The sequence below is a fragment of the Salvelinus namaycush genome, chromosome 4, assembly GCF_016432855.1.
Source record: "Salvelinus namaycush isolate Seneca chromosome 4, SaNama_1.0, whole genome shotgun sequence".
NCBI classification, from domain to species: domain Eukaryota; kingdom Metazoa; phylum Chordata; class Actinopteri; order Salmoniformes; family Salmonidae; genus Salvelinus; species Salvelinus namaycush.
Window position 1 is genome coordinate 21,845,216 of NC_052310.1, and position 19,508 is coordinate 21,864,723.

Sequence of the window (19,508 nt, forward strand, 5' to 3'; positions counted from 1 at the left end):
AATATTTTAAAAACATATTCCAAGGTATAACCATAAACTGAATTGAGCGCCATACAATATCCAATGGAATGAATCCCTCGATACAAAATGGTCATTATTAAGGGCATGATTACGTAATTCCCATTTCAACATTTCATCTCTATCTCGACTGTTAACTGTGTGTTCTGCGTTACGATGTACACTTTCCTTTGACATGCAAATACTGTCACAACTAATGCCTCAGGCCCTCCCATTGGGACGTCACTGGTGGAGGGAACAAGCTGTTCTTGACTTTAATTCCAGGGTGTCATGTGCTTAGCTCTGTGACAGGCTGGCTGTCAGCTGATGGACCGTGGTAAACTGTGGTACTGTACTGTGAGATATGGGTGGGGTATTTAGTCAAGAAAGCGGTATACGCTATGAATGTACCGTTTGGGCCAGAGGCCATTGGAAGATGTATGATAAGGGAATTCAATTCATATGGAAAGGTTGTATTGAGATGTGTGTTAATAGTATAGTGAGTAGATGGTGGCTTAGCGTGTGAGAGAAGACGATAGAGGGGAATGGTAGGGAGCTGGGTGGTAAGAGATTGTGTGGAGAGAAGGAATAGAGAGGAGGAGAGAGCACAGTAATGAGAATCAGTAGTGTGTGTTTGTGTATGTGTATGTTTGTGTGTGTGTGTGCGGGCATATATCTGTGTGTGCATGCGTTTGACGTGTGCGCGTGTATGTGTGTGTGGAGGACATTGGGTTTTCATGGTGAGATGTTTATCTCTGGCAGAACCAATTCCCCCTGCTTGGAGCACAGGGACACACTCAAATAATATATTTATGTTAAAGCACCAATATATTTCAATATTTTGTCATCTTCATTATGCTGAATAATACATGCACACAAACACGACTGTCTGCAATTAATGACAGATTTGTTTCAATATCCTGTGCAATATCCCAGCACCCAAAACATTTATCATCTAATGGTTAGCATGTCAAACCCTTCATTCCCATTGACTAGAATCAACCAATGGAGAGAGTAGAGTTCAAGTCACTTTGTGTTCCGGTGCTTAACAGAGCTGTCTCTCATGCTCTTCCATCGGCCAGTAGCCAAGCTCTTCACAAACCGGATGAGAAGAGCTAACTGTTGGGTGTAAGGAAGCAGTGTTTCCTTAGCCCGGTCCAAGATCTGTTTGTGCTGTCTTGCAAACGTCTGGGATGACAGTGATCATACTGTAGGAGTTGACAAGACAGCGCAGACAGATCTGGGACCAGGCTAGTTTGTCCATGGTTCAGTAAGGCCATTTTTGAGTGGATGGTGTCAGAAATTGGTGATGGCAATCGAGTTGAGAAAGTAATATGACTGACATCAGTGACCAACTGAGAGAGGGAGTAAAGGAAGGAAGTTGGGAAGGATAGGGAGGAAGGTGGTTAGGAGGAAAGGAAGGAAATAAGTGATGAAGTTAAGGAGGGAAAAAGCTAGGAAATCATTTTAGTAGAACTTGGCCAGAGCATGAACTTGCCATTCCCAGAGCTGAGCAGAAATAATCAGGTGTCAGATTGACGAAATCATAAAAATACAAATAAAAACGGCCTCTGTCACACCCCCGTGTCAGCGGCGTCCAAGATTGTTGTGTTCGCCCCATAATGAGAAATGTTTGGCCACAGCCTTGAGACAATCCATTTGGAATGTGTCCATGGTCCAGGTTGGCTGAAGTACAACGCCGCCGGGCAATGTCTATCACTCACAGGGTTTTAAGTTCCGCTTGAACTCTAATGAACACTAGCGCCGATGATGAATCCTCGGCCGCCTCGCAAAAGAGCAGGAGGGAGGGAGGGAGGGAGGGAGGGAGGGAGGGAGGGATGAGGGTGAGAAATGGCCTCCTCCTACAGTGACAAAGTTGACATAAAAGACTCTGCAGTGTAAATAGGAAAAATTTAAAGGATGTTTGTCACCAGCATTAATAGTGTAATTAACTCTCCCATAACGTTTCTAATGATGGGACCTGTGTTAGAGGTGACAGGTCATTAAGAATCCTACTGCTCTGAGTTATACTGCCAGGGTAGAAAAGCATTGGGAGATACAGGGTTCCTTGTGTATAGATGGATTCAACTGGTTTCATTGAAAATGTCATTGTTATAGTGATATCATTGAATATAAAATTCAAGTGATAGGTCATCTATTTACATGACGTCATCACTTTAGAATATAACGTACTATATTGTCCAATCGATGTGTAAACACGCCTTTGGCTTCACAAATGTTCCATTATAAAACCTTCAGCCCCCGAATAGATTTTCCCTGTCTCCTCTAGCAGATCTCTGCTGTCATGGCTGCATCATGGAATCCCTGCATCCCTCCCCTACTCTGAAACCAAGTGATATCAAACCCTGTGAAACGCATTATCACCGTTTTTGCTCTGTACTGAAAGAGCTCAATCTGGAAAACTTGACCTCTGACATGCACGATTTTTGTGGTTTTGTGGATTAATGAAGAAAATACTAAAATAGCATTTTTAAGTGAACTATCCCTTTAAACTGGGTGCAGGACACTAATTCAGCCCAGACAATGCAGTAACAGTGACTGTATTACCCTGAGAATATCTGTGTCGGTCGGAGAGCTTTAACAACTGTGTTGCTGTGGCTTTCTAACCCCGAGATAATCACACATAGAGCTGCCCATCCACAAGTAATGGACCTAAACTGCAGAAAATCAATATGGATCCCTCTATCAGTGCAGCCATAAGACGTGATTTACTGTATGGATTCAATACCGTCAGCTGTTTAACTTCTGTAAGACCTACTTACGGAAACAGAAAGGAGTGCAACAGTGAATGGTCAACGGCTGATGTTGCATTAGGCGTAATGTAAGCATTACATTTTTAAATAATGCATTGATGCTTGCACGGTTATGGTTCACTATCGTATATGATGCTGACCATTCTCTCCTTTATTTATTAGTTTGCTGTTGGACTGTACTTGGCGACTTCAACCTCCCGACGTTTGCCTTCGATTCATTTCTTTCCAACTCTCTCTTTCCCCTCCTTGTCTCTTTTGACCTCACCCTTTCGCCAACTTTTATCGCCGCTTTATCCGGAGTTACAGCACCTTGGCTTCCCCCCTGTCTGCACTCACCTCTCCCAAGGTTCCGTTCATATGGTCCCCAGCTGCTGACCGGGCGTTCCGGGACCTCAAACACCATTTCACCACTGCTCCCATCTTAGATTCATCCTGACCCGTCCCCCCGGTTTATCGGCCCTTTCCCCATCTTTAAAATCATTAGCCCCTCTGATGTTCGTCTTCTGTCGCCCTGTACCCTCCGTATACATCCCCTTTTTCATGTGTCTAGAATCAAACCCATGTCTCACAGCCCTTTGTCTCCTGTTTCCAGGCCCACCTCTCTCCCCCGTCTCATCGACGGACAACCGTCATACACGGTGAGGCGTCTCCTGAAGGTTCGACCTCGGGCAGGGGATTCCAATACCTGGTTGACTGGGAGGGTTATGGCCCGGAGGAGAGCTGCTGGGTTCCCGCTAGGGACTTCCTGGACCTAGGCCTCATCGCTGAGTTCCAACGCCGGCACCCAGGTCAACCAGGTATGCGCCCAGGTAGGACGCCAGGTGGCGCCCCTAGGGGGGGGGGGGGGGGATTCTGTCACACTTGTGCTCCCTGTTCGTCTGTTGCCAGTTCGTTTTGTTCGTCAAGCCTACCAGCGTTTTCCCCCTTGCGCCTGTCTTTTCTAAAGTTCCTGTTTTCTAGTTTTCCCGGTTTTGACCATTCTGCCTGCCCTGAGCCTGAGCCTGCCTGCCGTTCTGTACCTTGTCACACCACCCTGGATTATTGACCTCTGCCTGCCCTTGACCTGTCGTTTTGCCGGCCCCCTGTTCTAGTAATAAACTTTTGTTACTTCGACACTGTCTGCATCTGGGTCTTCCCTGAAACGTGATACACAGGCTCCTTTCCCCCCCTCTCTCTCTCTCTCTCTCTCTCTCTCTCTCTCTCTCTCTCTCTCTCTCTCTCTCTCTCTCTCTCTCTCTCTGTCTCTCTCTCTCTCTCTCTCTCTCTCTCTCTCTCTCTCTCTCTCTCTCTCTGTCTCTCTCTCTCTCTGTCTCTCTCTCTCTCGGTCTCTCTCTCGGTCTCCCTCGGTCTCTCTCTCGGTCTCTCTCTCTCTCTCTCTCTCTCTCTCTCTCTCTCTCGGTCTCTCTCTCGGTCTCTCTCTCTCTCTCTCTCTCTCTCTCTCTCTCTCTCTCTCTCTCTCTCTCTCTCTCTCTCTCTGTCTCTCTCTTGGTCTCTCTCTCTCTCTCTCTCTCTCTCTCTCTGCATGCTGGGAGTGTTTGGTGCATGCTGGGAAGTGTGTGATCGAGGGAGTGCGTGTGTTGTGTAGAGTTGGATATTCAGAACTTTCTTTCGGTTTTTTCTTTCTTGGTGGCATTCTTTGGTTTCTTCTGTGCATGATTAAGATTATTATATATATTTTTTTTGGTGTGGTAGAATTAAGTATTTGGGTTTTTTCGTATCGAAATTACCTTGATTTTGGCGGGGATGGCTTCCAGAATTGGAATGCCGTCCCTGTCACTTCGGCACGGCTTTAGGTGTGTTACTGAAGCTACTGTCACGGTGGAGGAGTTTCTGGTCGCCGTAGGAGAGAAGGTAGGATACGATAATGTTGCTTATGCGTCACGGATGAATAAAGCGATGGTGGTATTTCTTAAGGAAGAGCGCCTTGTTGATCGTATGGTTGAGCAGGGCGTACTTCTTAAGGGAATGTTTATTCAAGTTACCCCGCTTTTTTCTCCGTCAACAAGGGTAACGATTTCAAATGTACCACCGTTTATTCCAAATGAGCTATTGGAGCGCGAGTTATTGCGCTTTGGGAAGTTTGCAAGCTCAATTAAGGTTGTTCCGTTGGGTTGCAAACACCCGGCGTTGAAACAGGTTATGTCGTTTCGGCGACAGGTGTTTATGTTTTTGGACTCACCGGAGCAGACTTTAGAGATATCGTTTAAAGTCAAGTATGACAATAGAATGTATATGGCGTATGCTAGTACGGGTAGTCAACGGTGTTTTGAGTGTGGGGATGTTGGCCATAAGCGACATGCTTGCCCGAAAAGGGAGAAGGCAGAGGGAGGGGCGCAGGTGGTCACCGTAACGCCTGGGCCCACTGATGTAGGGAGAGGTGGGCTGACAGTGGTTGAGCAGCCACAAGCACCTGTTGCCGAGGAACAAGTTATCCGTGTTGAGGCCACGAGTTTGCAACTTGTATTAGAGGGAGATGTTATGCAGCGGAAAAATATTGTTGTAGAAGGTAAGGATGGATCTGAAGAGCCAGTTCCTCAGACTGGTGAGGAGGTGCCCAGTACGAGTACTGGGGCACAGGAGGGGGTTCATATGGAGTTCATCTCCCAGGTAGTGGAGGAGATGCCCACTACGAGTAATGGAGTACAGGAGGGGGTTCATGTGGTGCTAATCTCCCAGGTAGTGGAGGAGATGCCCACTACGAGTAATGGAGTACAGGAGGGGGTTCATGTGGAGCTAATCTCCCAGGTAGTGGAGGAGATGCCCACTACGAGTAATGGAGTACAGGAGGGGGTTCATGTGGAGCTAGACTCCAAGGGAGTGGAGGAGATGCCCACTACGAGTAATGGAGTACAGGAGGGGTTTCATGTGGAGCTAGGCTCCCAGGTAGTAGAGGAGATGCCCACTACGAGTAATGGGGTACAGGAGGGGGTTCATGTGGAGCTGGGCTCTCATGTAGTGGAGGAGATGCCCACCACGGGTAATGGGTTTCAGGTGGGGCTAGTCTCCCAGGTAGTGGAGGAGATGCCTGGTACGAGTGATGGGGTGCAAGTGGGGAGTGTTGAAAGGGATGTGGTAGAGGGGAGTCAGTGGTCTATGGCCTCAGCTGAGGAGGATCAGGAGAAGGATATGGATATCTCTTCTGATATGACAGCAGCTGGTGAGGACTCAATTTATGATCTAGAGGAGGTAAATGGGTTTCTGGATCAGACTTTTGGGAAATCTGTCAAATTGGCAGAATATTTCGATGTTGATAAGTTTGTGAGGTCAGCTGTGATGTTACAGAAGACGGTGGGGTTAGACCAGTTGAGTGAGAAGAAGCGGTTTCGCTTGAGGAAATTTGTTACTGCTGTTACAGCAGCAAAAGGTGGTGGGAAACGTGGTCAGGTTAATAAGAAAAAATTTAAATAATGATGATGATCATGCTTCATAGGGTGTCTTCTTTCTCTTTGGTTTCTCTGTGGTATCTTCTGCTTTTCCTTTCTCTTTTCTACATGGAGGTACTAAGGGTGGGCTCTCTCAATATTAATGGGGGAAGGGACAGGAATAAGAGGGCTTGGGTTTTAGAAGAAATAAAACAGAAAAGGCTTAATGTAGTTTTCCTACAGGAGACACATAGTGATGAGGATAATGAGGTTGACTGGGGAATGTGGTGGGAGGGGCAGCATATACTCAGTCATGGTACTAATTTCAGTGCTGGGGTGGCCATCTTGTTTTCCTCAGGTTTAGGGGTGACTGTGATATCTACAACAGAGATTGTCAAGGGTCGGGTTTTATTGGTCAAGGTGGATGTTATGGGGTTTTTGTTTGTTTTTTTGAATGTTTATGCTCCTAATGAGGGTACAGAGCGTCTTGTTGTGTTTGATAAAATAAAAGAAACCTTAAGACAGTGTGACCAAGAGGGGTGTATGGTTTTAGGGGGGGACTGGAACTGTACTGTGGATTTTACTGTTGATCGCAACGCTGAAGAACCTCACCTGCGGTCAGCCACTTTCCTGTCTGGCCTATTAACTGAGTTAGAGCTTTCTGATGTGTGGAGAGTAAGGAATGCAAAAGTTAGGCAATACACATGGTTGAAAGTGAATGAAGGTCGTGTCAGTGCAGCAAGGTTAGATAGGTTGTACGTATCTGATCAATACTGTAGTAGGGTTGGAAGGTGTGCCATTACTCCTGTGGGTTTCTCTGATCATCACATTATAACTGTTGATATTCACTTGTCCTGTCCACGAAGGTCATCACCTTACTGGTATTTTAATGTTAAATTGTTACATGATGTCAAGTTTTGTGAAAGGTTTTTGTTGTTTTGGGAAAAATGGAGGGTTACAAAAGGGAATTTTGAGTCCTTGAGACAATGGTGGGATGTTGGGAAGGCCCAAATACGAGTATTTTGTCAACAGTATACTGCTTTGTCTCAAATTGAAGTTAAAGAGACTATCAATGCCCTTGAACAGGACATCAAATCAATTGAATTGAAGCTGCTCACTCAGAATGACCCTGGACTAGTCATGAACTTACAGGACAAGAGACATGAACTGAGGTCGTTTCTGCATGAAAGAGTGAAAGGTGCCTTGATTAGGTCTCGTTTCGCTTCCCTCAAGGATATGGATGCTCCTAGTGCCTTTTTTTTTAACCTTGGACAGTCGAAATTACAACGTAAACAGATGGTCTGCCTTCGTCTCCCTGATGGGAAGGTGACCACGGATGACAGTGAAATGCGTCAACATGCCGTGGATTTCTACTCTGCCCTCTATAAGGCGGAGGATTGTGACTCTCTGTGTACTGAACAGTTGTTACATGGTCTTCCTAAATTGGGACCTGAACAGAGAGTCGCATTGGACTCTGACATTACACTGCAAGAGCTGTCCACAGCAGTTATGCAGCTCTCAACAGGCCGAGCCCCTGGCATTGATGGTTTACCATCTGAGTTCTATAAGCACTTTTGGGGGTCTATTGGGGAGGATTTTTATGAAGTGGTGTGTGAATCTTTTCATGAGGGTTCTCTTCCTGTATCCTGTCAACGTGCGGTGCTTTCACTGTTGCCAAAAAAGGGGGATTTGGCTCTCATAAAAAATTGGAGACCTGTTGCTTTGCTGTGTGCAGAATATAAAATAGTTTCAAAATGTCTCTCAAACAGGTTGAAAGAGTATCTGGGATTGTTGGTCCACAAGGACCAGTCCTACTGTGTACCTGATCGCTCAATTGTTGACAATTTGTTTCTGATAAGAGATGTTCTAGACATTTGTAAACTGTCTGATGTAAATGTGGGTTTACTTTCTTTGGATCAGGAGAAGGCTTTTGACCGAGTGGACCACCAGTATTTGTTCAAAACGATGAAAGCCTTTGGGTTTGGGGATGTTTTTTTGTCTTGGATGAATTTACTGTATGCTGGGGCCTCGTGTATGGTGAAGGTGGGGGGTGGTTTGAGTTGCCCCATCCCTGTCCAAAGGGGTATCAGGCAGGGATGCCCAATTTCAGGGCAGTTATATAGTCTGGCGATTGAACCAATGCTTTGTTTTTTAAGAGCGAAGCTTACTGGTTTCTCTGTGCCAGGTGTAATGAAGGGTCCCACGATAGCACTGTCTGCGTATGCAGATGATGTGACAGTTTTTATTACAGGGGCTGAGGATGTTAAGGTTCTCTCAGACGCTTTAATGGTGTATGAGGGTGCCTCCTCAGCTAGAGTCAATTGGGGAAAGAGTGAAGCGCTGTGGGCAGGTTAGCTTCAGATAGGGTCCGCTCCACGGTTACCAGGGGGGCTTCAGTGGGGCAGAGATGGGATGAAGACATTGGGTGTTTTTCTAGGCTCTGATGTCTTTCAGAAAAAGAACTGGGAGGGTGTAGTGGAGAAAGTGTGTGCCAGACTGTCAAGATGGAAATGGGTGCTACCCCAGTTGTCTTATAGGGGAAGGGTACTGGTAATTAATAATCTTGCTGCTTCTACCCTGTGGCACAGACTAATGATTTTGCAGCCACCAAAGGGTCTGATACAAGAGCTTCAGAGGACCCTTGTCAATTTCTTCTGGTCTGGACAACACTGGATCAAAGCTGCAGCTTTGTACCTGCCACTGCACGAGGGGGGGCAAGGCCTGGTGGACATTTCCTCTAGGATCATGGCTTTCCGGCTTCAAGCAGCCCAGAGACTGTTGTACAGTGACGGTTCTAGCTGGGTTGACACAGCCTACGCACTGATGAGGAGAGCGGGCTGTTTGGGCTTAGACAAGCACCTTTTCCTCTTAAAGCTGGAGGGGGGTGAGTTGAATGGCCTGACTCCATTCTATGAGTCTGTTATGCAGGCTTGGAGGGTTCTGGTCAAGTCCCGTAAGGCTGGCACGCTACCAGGGATGTGGCTTTTTGAAGAGCCTCTTTTTTATAACACTGCCATCCAGTCCAGTGCTCTGGGTTCAGCCAGCCTGCGTTCATGCCTGTTAGGTGTCGGGTGCACCAAGCTGGGTCATCTGATGCAGAGCAGGAGCAGATCGTTGGAGGAGCTGGGAGAAAGAGCGGGGATCCGATCATCTCGCCTACTGAGGAAGGTCGTCGCTGAGGTCTGTGACTCCTTGCCAGTTCTTCATCGTCAGTATGTGACTAACATTTCCAATTCTGATCGGTGGAAGGAGGGTCTGGATTATGTGTTCCCTGCACTGATTGTTAGTGCTGCGGTGGGGGCATTTGAGGAGGACGTGGGGATGCTGCTTTCCTTCGATACCCCGGAGCTGGGGGATTTCAAGGAGGTGGGAAAGAAGGCCATGTACAGAATATGTGTAAAGGTGTCCCATGCCTCTTCCCTGGAAGGGGTAAAATCGACGAGGTGGGCGGGTGTGCTTGGTCCAGGTGCTTCCCCAAAAGGCTGTTGGCGATCATTATACAAACTGCCGATTGATAAGAGGACAGCTGACCTCCAATGGAGGATCATACATGGAGCTATAGCCACCAACATGCATCTGGTACATCTGGACCCTACTGTTGAGGAAGGGTGTCCATTCTGTGCAGAGTCTGAAAGTCTGGCACACCTGTTTTTACTGTGTCCCAGGTTGGTCGGGATGATTGACCTGATCACTGACTGGTTCTCAACGTTGGGAGAGGTTTTCTCTTCCCAACTGTATATATTTGGGCCAAAGTACAGGTTCAGGCAAAAGGGTGTCGTTGTGTTGCTTAATTTTGTATTAGGGGCAGCAAAATTAGCGATATGGAAGACCCGAAAGAACAGTATTCGGGAACAGGGGTCTGTGGATGTGGTGGGAATGCTGGAGGGAATGGTGGCAGCGAGACTAAGGGTTGAGTTTGCCTATTATAAACTTGTCAACAATATTGATCTGTTTTTGAGTATATGGGGTATTCAGAGGCTGTTGTGTTTAGTTACTGTGGAGGAGGAGTTGGAGTTGTGTTTTTAATTGATGTGTAACTGTGGTTTTGTATGAGTATTTATTGTGTGGTGGGCTCCCAGACCCAATAAAGAATATTTAAAACTCAAACTCTCTCTCTCTCTCTCTCTCTCTCTCTCTCTTTCTCTCTCTCTCTGTCTCTGTCTCTCTCTCTCTCTCTCTCTCTCTCTGTCTCTCTCTCGGTCTCTCTCTCGGTCTCTCTCTCGCTCTCTCTTTCTCTCTCTCTTTCTCTCTCTCTCTCTCTCTCTCTCTCTCTCTCTCTCTCTCTCTCTCTCTCTCTCTGTCTCTCTCTCGGTCTCTCTCTCTCTCTCTCTCTCTCTCTCTCTCTCTCTCTCTCTCTCTCTCTCTCTGTCTCTCTCTCTCTCTCGGTCTCTCTCTCTCTCTCTCTCTCTCTCTCTCTCTCTCTCTCTCTCTCTCTCTCTCTCTCTCTCTCTCTCTCTCTCTGTCTCTCTCTCGGTCTCTCTCTCTCTCTCTCTCTCTCTCATGATCTGCCAGTCTGGTAATGCCTAGCCAGCAGATCTAGTCACTATTGACTTTCTGAAAAGGGGCATTCGCTGGGTTTTTCCTAGGGAGCTCATTTAGCTCCTTTAGTGTCAGTCATTGGTCAATTTATTCAAGTTATCTCCATGGCCACAAGCTTGTGCTATGACATACTCCCTAAAGGAGGAACAGCTCACATCCAATCATGGCTTCTGACACAGAATGGTCCTGACATTCATGAGTGCTGTCATCTCCAAGATTTGGGACTTCACCCTGTGACAGTAGTGTCGCCTTGACTGTTGTGGGATTTAGCAAATTCTGCAGCTGTTTGAGGCCATGGATATAAATTGATGGGTGTGTGTGTGGAGGGATGGGGTTAAGTGTGTGTGTGTGTGTGTGTGTGTGTGTGTGTGTGTGTGTGTGTGTGTGTGTGTGTGTGTGTGTGTGTGTGTGTGTGTGTGTGTGTGTGTGTGTGTGTGTGTGTGTGTGTGTGTGTGTGCGCACACCTTAAGGAGAGTGAGATTTACTTGACTCTGGAATGTCATTATATAGAGCAGGATCATGTACTCAGGTCATAGTATTAAGATATTCCTGTTTCACCATCTCCTCCCACGAACACATACTGTAACATACACCAATATTGTCAGGATGCCATTTAACTTTAGGGAAATCTAATATTAAGTCTGAGATATAACATTTTTTATTAATTCCCCTGTATAACATTTTTTATTAATTCCCCTGTATAACCATCACAGCACATTTTCTTATCTTTCCCTTCCTCTCTCTGCTTGACCCCTGACCCCACGTTCCCTCATCTTTGACCCCTCCAGGTCGGGAGAGAAGAAAGGGTCACATGATCTCCACTGGGGATGCAGAGTTCCCGTGTGAGTACCACACCCTGGGCCACGGCGGCACGCGCCGTTTCCCTCACCACAACAACAACAACGGCGGGCTGGCGCCAACCTCTGGGAGCCGCCAACGCCACAACGCCATCGCTGCCAAGAGTCTGGAGGCCCTTACGAACCTTCACAAGGCTGACATAAAGCGCCAGCACGAAGCCTTTATGGACCTCCAGAAAAATCAGAAGTACCCGGCCAGCCCCTGTATGTCTCAGGGCCAGAGATCACCTAACTTTGGCCGCCAACAGCAGGTAACATCTTAATACCCTCAAGTACCCATCCCTGGTACAAAAACAGTTGAGAACCACAGGAGTATCCAGGCTACATGTCAATGAATCAGTTTATTATGACATCGTTGGCTGATAATAATCAGAAGGTGTTAGAGGAAGATGGAAACAGAGATTTGAGATAGGAAGGAAATAGACACATTGATCCATACATGAAAGGTTGGCCTCTTCCACCCATAAAATCCCCCTCTCTATCTCTCTCTTTTTCCTCTCATCCCCCACGTGCTTTGCAGTCAATGCCTGCATGCCAAAGCTGTTAGAGATGCAAAGCACCATGACTTTGCTGTGTAGACTGTTTATTCTCCCCTACCCTCATCCCTCTATCCTGATCCCTCCGTCCCTCTACCCCAATCACCTGCCTGTGAATACCACCATTCATCATAGACTCCCGTCTCTCCACACTCTCTCCTCCATCGGCCAAGTATCACTCCATCCCCTCCTCTGTTTCCTCCCTTTTGCTTTTATTTGCTCAGTGTATTTACCCTGGCGCAGCCATCTATTTCTGCACACAAGTGTGCGAGAGAGAGAAAAAGAGGGAGAGACGGAGGGGCAGATAGAGGGAGAAACAGGTGGAGTCCACGGTTGCCATGGCAACCCCCCGCGCCGCCCCCCCCCCCCCCCCCCATTCCCATATAAGGCAGTCAATGATATCATATGGCTGGCAATGCCTAGGCAAAGAGAGAGAGTGGAGAGGGCGGATGGCAGCAGTAGCAGCAGCGAGAGAGAGAAACAAAGAGGGAGAGATGAGGAGTGAGAGAATGACTGAAACTGCGATTGGGCTGTAACGGTTTAGGGACAGAGAGAGAGAGAGGAAGTTCCACTGGTTCTACTTCAGATATCCAGACCAACACCGCCTGGGATTTTGTGATTCCTCTGGGCTCGCGGGAGAGCAAGAGGACAGAGCCGCCGCAGTCAGAAAATGGAGAGGGGGGAGGAGGAAGGGGAGGGAGGCATGTGGAGCATCATGTGAACCAGCACACCACCACCAGTCAGCCAGCGGCAGCAGCAGGCTCGTTGAGTAGCAGCAACGGTACCAGTTCTCCCTTTCATTCATTCATCAATGGAGACGTGCAGAATCCTGTGTGTTCTGGTGTTACTGTGGAATAGATGTGTTTCTACCGCTGCATGTGGGGCAGAGAGAGAGGAGAAAGGGGGAGCGAGAAAGAGAGTGATGTATGCATGTATGGAAGAGAGCTGTTTCTGTACCTGACTGCGTGTGTGCATGTGACTATGACCAGCCAGTGTGTGCTCGTTTGTGTGAGTGTGTGTGAGTGTGTAGCTGAGACCAGTGCAGGTAAGACAAGATGCAATGGGTATGCCTCTCCTCTACTCCCTCCTTTCTGCAGGCATAAGAGGAGGGGTGTGTGAGTGTATGTGTGTATGATCTGTGTGTCTGGGTTGGCTCATGCCAGGTTTTACCAGTGTGCAGGTGTTGGCCAGGTGTGGTTGTGGTGCCGCAGTGTCTGAAAGAACAGGAGGGGGCTGGTGAGTGAGTGAGTGAGTGTGTGTGTGTGTGTGTGTGTGTGTGTGTGTGTGTGTGTGTGTGTGTGTGTGTGTGTGTGTGTGTGTGTGTGTGTGTGTGTGTGTGTGTGTGTGAGAGAGAGAGAGAGAGAGAGAGAGAGACCGAGAGAGAGACCGAGAGAGAGACCGAGAGAGAGACAGAGAGAGAGAGAGAGAGAGAGAGAGAGAGAGAGAGAGACCGAGAGAGAGACCGAGAGAGAGAGAGAGAGAGAGAGAGAGAGAGAGAGAGAGAGAGAGAGAGAGAGAGAGACCGAGAGAGAGACCGAGAGAGAGAGAGAGAGAGAGAGAGAGAGAGAGAGAGAGAGAGAGAGAGAGAGAGAGAGAGGGTGGGTGGGTGGGTACAGGGATGACTACTTGGCATGCAGGTCAGGCATCCGTTGCTCCACTCATATCTCTCTCTCTCTCTCTCTCTCTCTCTCTCTCTCTCTCTCTCTCTCTCTCTCTCTCTCTCTCTCTCTCTTTCTCTCTTTCTCTCTCTCTCTCTGTACACATAGGTCCATCGTGGGATTTTCAGCTTGTGTAATTGAGATATATGGTAGGGTATTGAATTCCTTCATGGTGCATAGGGGGACGGTTTATTTTGTGTGGGGCAGATTTTATGTTCTGAAACGCCCTCTTGTTAGTGCACATTGGAGGAGAGGTGGGCAGGGGAAACTGAAGTAAGCGGAATGAAGAGGGAAAGGTGGATGAATACATGAATAGAGAGCGGGGGGGACGTGGGAAAATGTGTTTAATGCATATGCATATGCATAAGTCTACTGGTATGTTAGTGGGTGGAGTTATGCGAGTACAAAGTTGAGGAGAGATTGACTGCATCAGTATTGCTCTTTGTGCGAGGTGTTGATGTGTTGAAGGTACCGACCTTTATATTTAAGTAGTTGGCACACAGTTCGGACACTCATTGGTACAACACAAGACATGCAACCAGAGGTCTCTTCACAGTCCCCAGGTCCAGAACAGAATAGAGGCTGGGAAACACACTGTATTAAACACCACCCCAGGTAACTCAAGCTAGGAATAAAACCAGTTTTAAAAAACAGATAAAAGAACACCTTACTGCACAACGGGAACTGTGAAGAGACACAGCCATTTTATTTATCTTGTATTATCATTTCAACTGCGCTATGTACAGTACCAGTCAAAAGTTTGGACACACCTACAGCGGTTCAAGGGTTTTTCTTTATTTGTACTATTTTCTACATTGTAGAATAATAGTGAAGACATCACAACTATGAAATAACACATATGGAATCATGAAGGAACCAAAAAACTGTTAAACAAAATATATTTTATATTGTCACGTGTGCTCCCTCTCCGGCCTCTAAGTCACCAGGCTGCTCAATATGGCGCACACCTGTCACCTTCGTTACGTGCACCTGCGAGTCGTCAGACTCACCTGGACTTCATCACTTCCCTGATTACCTTCCTTATATATGTCACTCCCTTTGGTTCCTTCCCTAGGAGTCATTGTTTCTGTTTCTTGTCTGTGTGCTGTTTGAGTTTCTTGTTTTGTATTATGTTCCGTTTATTTATGAAAACACTCTGCTCCCTGAACTTGCTTTCCGACTCTCAGCGCACATCGTTACATATATTTTAGATTCTTCAAAGTAGCCACCCTTTGCCTTGATGACAGCTTTGCACACTCTTGGCATTCTCTCAGCCAGCTTCACCTGGAATGCTTTTCCAACAGTCTTGAAGGAGTTCCCACATATGATGAGCACTTGTTGGCTGCTTTTCCTTCTCTCTGCGGTGCAACTCATCCCAAACCATCTCAATTGGGTTGACGTTGGGTGATTGTGGAGGCCAGGTCATCTGATACAGCACTCCATCACTCTCCTTCTTGGTCAAATAGCCCTTACACAGCTGTAAGGGTGTTGGGTCATTGTCCTGTTGAAAAACAAATGATAGTCCCACTAAGCGCAAACCAGGTGGGATGGCATATCGCTGCAGAATGCTGTGGTAACCATGCTGTTTAAGTGTTCCTTGAATTCTAAATAAATCACTGACAGTGTCACCAGCAAAGCACCCCCACACCATCACACCTCCTCCTCCATGCTTCACGGTGGGAACCACATATGCAGAGATCCTCCGTTCACCTACTCTGCATCTCACAAAGACACGGCGGTTGGAACCAAAAATCTCAAATTTGGACTCATCAGACCAAAGGACAGATTTCCACCAGTCTAATGTCCATTGCTTGTGTTTCTGGCCCAAGCAAGTCTCTTATTATTATTGGTGTCCTTTAGTAGTGGTTTCTTTGCAGCAATTTGACCATGAAGGCCTGATTCACACAGTCTCCTCTGAACAGTTGATGTTGAGATGTATCTGTTACTTGAACTCTGTGAACCATTTATTTGGGCTGCAATTTCTGAGGATGGTAACTCTAATGAACTTATCCTCTGCAGCAGAGATAACTCTGGGTCTTCCTTTCCTGTGGCGGTCCTCATGAGAGCCAGTTTCATCATAGCGCTTGATGGTTTTTGCGACTGGACTTGAAGAAACTTTCAAAGGTCTTGAAATGTGCGTATTGACTGACCTTCGTGTCTTAAAGTAATGATGGACTGTCGTTTCTCTTTGCTTTTTTGAATTGTTCTTGACATAATATAGACTTGGTCTTCTACCAAATAGGGCTATCTTCTGTATACCACCCCTACCTTGTCACTACACAACTGATTGGCATTAAGAAGGACAGAAATTGCACAAATGAACTTTCATCAAGGCACAGTCTCAATGCATTCCAGATGACTACCTCATGAAGCTGGTTGAGAGAATGCCAAGAGTGTGCAAAGCTGTCAAGTTAAAGGGTGTCTACTTTGACACTTTTTGTTTAACACTTTTTTGTGTTATTGTGTTATTTCATAGTTTTGATGTCTTCACTATTATTCTACAATGTAGAAAATAGTAAAAACAAAGAAAAACCCTTGAATGAGTAGGTGTGTCCAAAGTTTTGACTGGTACGGTATTAGATCTAGGTATTGTGTGTACAGTATGTACTGATATGTAGACTATGTGTGACATTTTAAGTGTATGTATTTCAGTCCTTGACTTTTAATGTTCTGTATTATGTCATATTTCATGTGGACCCCTGGAAGAGTAGCTGATGCTTTTTTAGGGATTCTAATAAATACCAATAAATACCAAATACTAATATGTTGAGTTGACATAGGCACGTTTGCTGAATTCCAAATCCGACCATAGCAACTTCTCCTAGGCACTTCTTTGTATCTTAAATAACTGAATATATTTAAGCAAGCCTCAACCTTGAGGGGTTAGGGGTTGATTTGGTATTCATCATAGGATTATGGGTGTGCAAGATAGTGTATATCTGCTTCAAGATTCTATTAGGGTCGATATAGACCGTAGAAGACATACATGACATTTAATACAAATAATACGTGCAACCATTCTCAACTTCATATTTCAATTTAAAGTTAAAGTTAGCACATTTGATTATACCCATATGGCGTTCATAGACACTTTACACACTGTAGGTATAGGCTAACAGCAATAAATGGCTAGGAAAAATGGCTAGGAAAAGCTCCCTAGAAAGGCAGGAACCTAGGAAGAAACCTAGAGAGGAACCAGGATCTGAGGGGTGGCCAGTCCTCTTCTGGCTGTGCCGGGTGGAGATTATAACAGTACATGGCCAAGGTGTTCAAACGTTCATAGATGACCAGCAGGGTCAACTAATAATAATCACAGTGGTTGTAGAGGGTGCAACAGGTCAGCACCTCAGGAATAAATGTCAGTTGGCTTTTCATCATCGATCATTCAGAGTTAGAGACAGCAGGTGTGGTGAAGAGAGAGAGTCAAAAACAGCAGGTCCGGGACAAGGTAGCACGGTGAACAGGTCAGGGTTCCATAGCCGCAGGCAGAACAGTTGAAACTGGAGCAGCAGCACGACCAGGTGGACTGGGGACAGCAAGGAGTCATCAGGCCAGGTAGTCCTGAGGCATGGTCCTAGGGCTCAGGTCCTCCGAGAGAAGAGTAAGAGAGAGAGAGAGAGGGGGGGGGGGAGAATTAGAGGGAGCATACTTTAATTCACACAGGACACCGGATAAGACAGGAGAAATACTCCATATATAACAGACTGACCCTAGCCCCCCGACACATAAACTATTGCAGCATAATACTGGACACTGAGACAGGAGGGGTCGGGAGACACTGTGGCCCCATCCAACTATACCCCCGGACAGGGCCAACCAACCAACCATAGTATCAGTAGTCAAGTCCTAGTTATAGTGAGCAATAACAGTCTTGTGACTGTGTAGAGGCCTGGCCAGTAAAATGGGGTCTGATTGGAGGTAATATGTCATGGGGTCTGATTGGTGGGAATATGTCATGGGGTCTGACTGGTGGTGATATGTCATGGTGTCTGATTGGTTGTAATATGTCATTGGGTCTGATTGGTGGTGATATTGCATGGGGTCTAATTGGTGGTAATATGGCCATGCAGGCAGACACATGATCACTAGCGCTGACTCGGACAGCAGCCTGCAGGACGCACAAAGCTCTCTGTATCTGGGTCACAGGAGCCCACAGGCCTCTGTTCTCTTCTTCTCCTGCCTCTGCTCTGTCTTTCTTCATCCAGCTTCTCTCCTCCACATACTCTCTCAACAGAGGGTTGGAACTCATTGAATATTTCCTTTCAAACCAGGGTAGGAATGGAAGGTTCTTTCTTAACAGAGGGTAGGACTGAACCTTCTGTCTCAAAAGAGGGTAGGAATTGAGAGTGAGGGAGTTTAAAGGTCTAGCTCTGAGCTAATGGAATAGAATAATATATCTGAATGTAGCTGGGTCATTCTTGCATTTGCGTCCCGTGCCATGGCAAACCATGAAAAACACTTTAAAATGAAAATAGATATTCATCTTTTGTTTATACTGAAATGGTTATCAATCACAAAACATAATGTAAGTCCTTCATACTGCAACACTTTATGGCAGGGATCATCAACTAGACTAGATTTTTTTCCTTAACCGGATGGTCGGAGCACAATTACTAATAATTTGTAGACTGTAAATTGACTGCAAGAAGCTCAAACAGTTATAATTTTTGACTAAAACCTAATCATTTCACACCTTGCTTACATTTGTATACAATCATATGCCTCTCTATTATGCATGGGAATACTTGGGAACAGATTTCCAAAATCATTTGGAGCTGATTTCCTGGTGTTTTCATTGTCTTTTATGTCCAACAATGAAACTTAAAAAATTATAATATATCCAAAGTATTCAGGCCCCTTTACTTCTTTCACGTTACAGCCTTATTCTAAAATGTATTCAATTGTTTTATATCCTTATAAATCTGCATACAATACTGCATAATGACAAAGCAAAAGCAGGTTTTTAGACATTTTTGTAAGTGTTTAAAAAAAAGAAAAAGGGAAATATCACATTTACATAGGTATTCAGACCCTTCACTCAGTATTTAGTTGAAACACCTTTGGCAGCGATTACAGCCTCAAGTCTTCATGGGTATGACGCTACAAGCTTGGCACACTTGTATTTGGGGAGTTTCTCCCATTCTTCTCTCCAGATCCTCTCAAGCTCTGTCAGGTTGGATGGGGAGCGTTGCTACACATTCTCTCCAGACATGTTTGATCGGGTTCAAGTCTGGGCCCTGGCTGGGCCACTCAAGGACATTCAGAGACTTGTCCTAAAGCCACTCCTGCGTTGTCTTGGCTGTGTGCTTAGGGTCGTTGTCCTATTGGAAGGTGAATCTTCGCGCCAGTCTGAGGTCCTGAGTGCTCTGGAGCAGGTTTTCATCAAGGATTTCTCTGTACTTTGCTCCGTTCATCTTTCCCTCGATCCTGACTAGTCTCCCAGTCCCTGTTTTGGTATCCCTTCCCAGATCTGTACCACGACACAATCCTGTCTCGGAGCTCTATGGACAATTCCTTCGACCTCATGGCTTGGTTTTTTGCTCTGACATGCACTGTCAACTGTGAGACCTTATATAGACAGGTGTGTGCCTTTGCAAATTATGTCCAATCAATTGAATTTACCACAGGTGGACTCCAATAAAGTGGTAGAAACATCTCAAGGATGATCAATGGAAACAGGTTGCACCTGAGCTCAATTTCGAGTCTCATAGCAAAGGTTCTGAATACTTATGTAAATAAGGTATTTCTGTTTGACATTTTTAATACATTTGCAAAAATGTCTAAA

The 19,508-nt window shown here is 46.1% G+C and overlaps 1 protein-coding gene across 1 annotated transcript in view; it reads left to right on the top strand.

The window, feature by feature from the left end:
• Positions 1-11,483: 11,483 nt before the first annotated feature.
• Positions 11,484-19,508, top strand: part of LOC120045781 (SRC kinase signaling inhibitor 1-like) — a 41,280-nt gene continuing 33,255 nt past the window's right edge. Inside the window, exon 1 of the mRNA XM_038990711.1 lies at positions 11,484-11,780. Within this exon, the coding sequence (XP_038846639.1) occupies positions 11,484-11,780 (297 nt within the window). The remainder of the gene's footprint in view (positions 11,781-19,508) is intronic.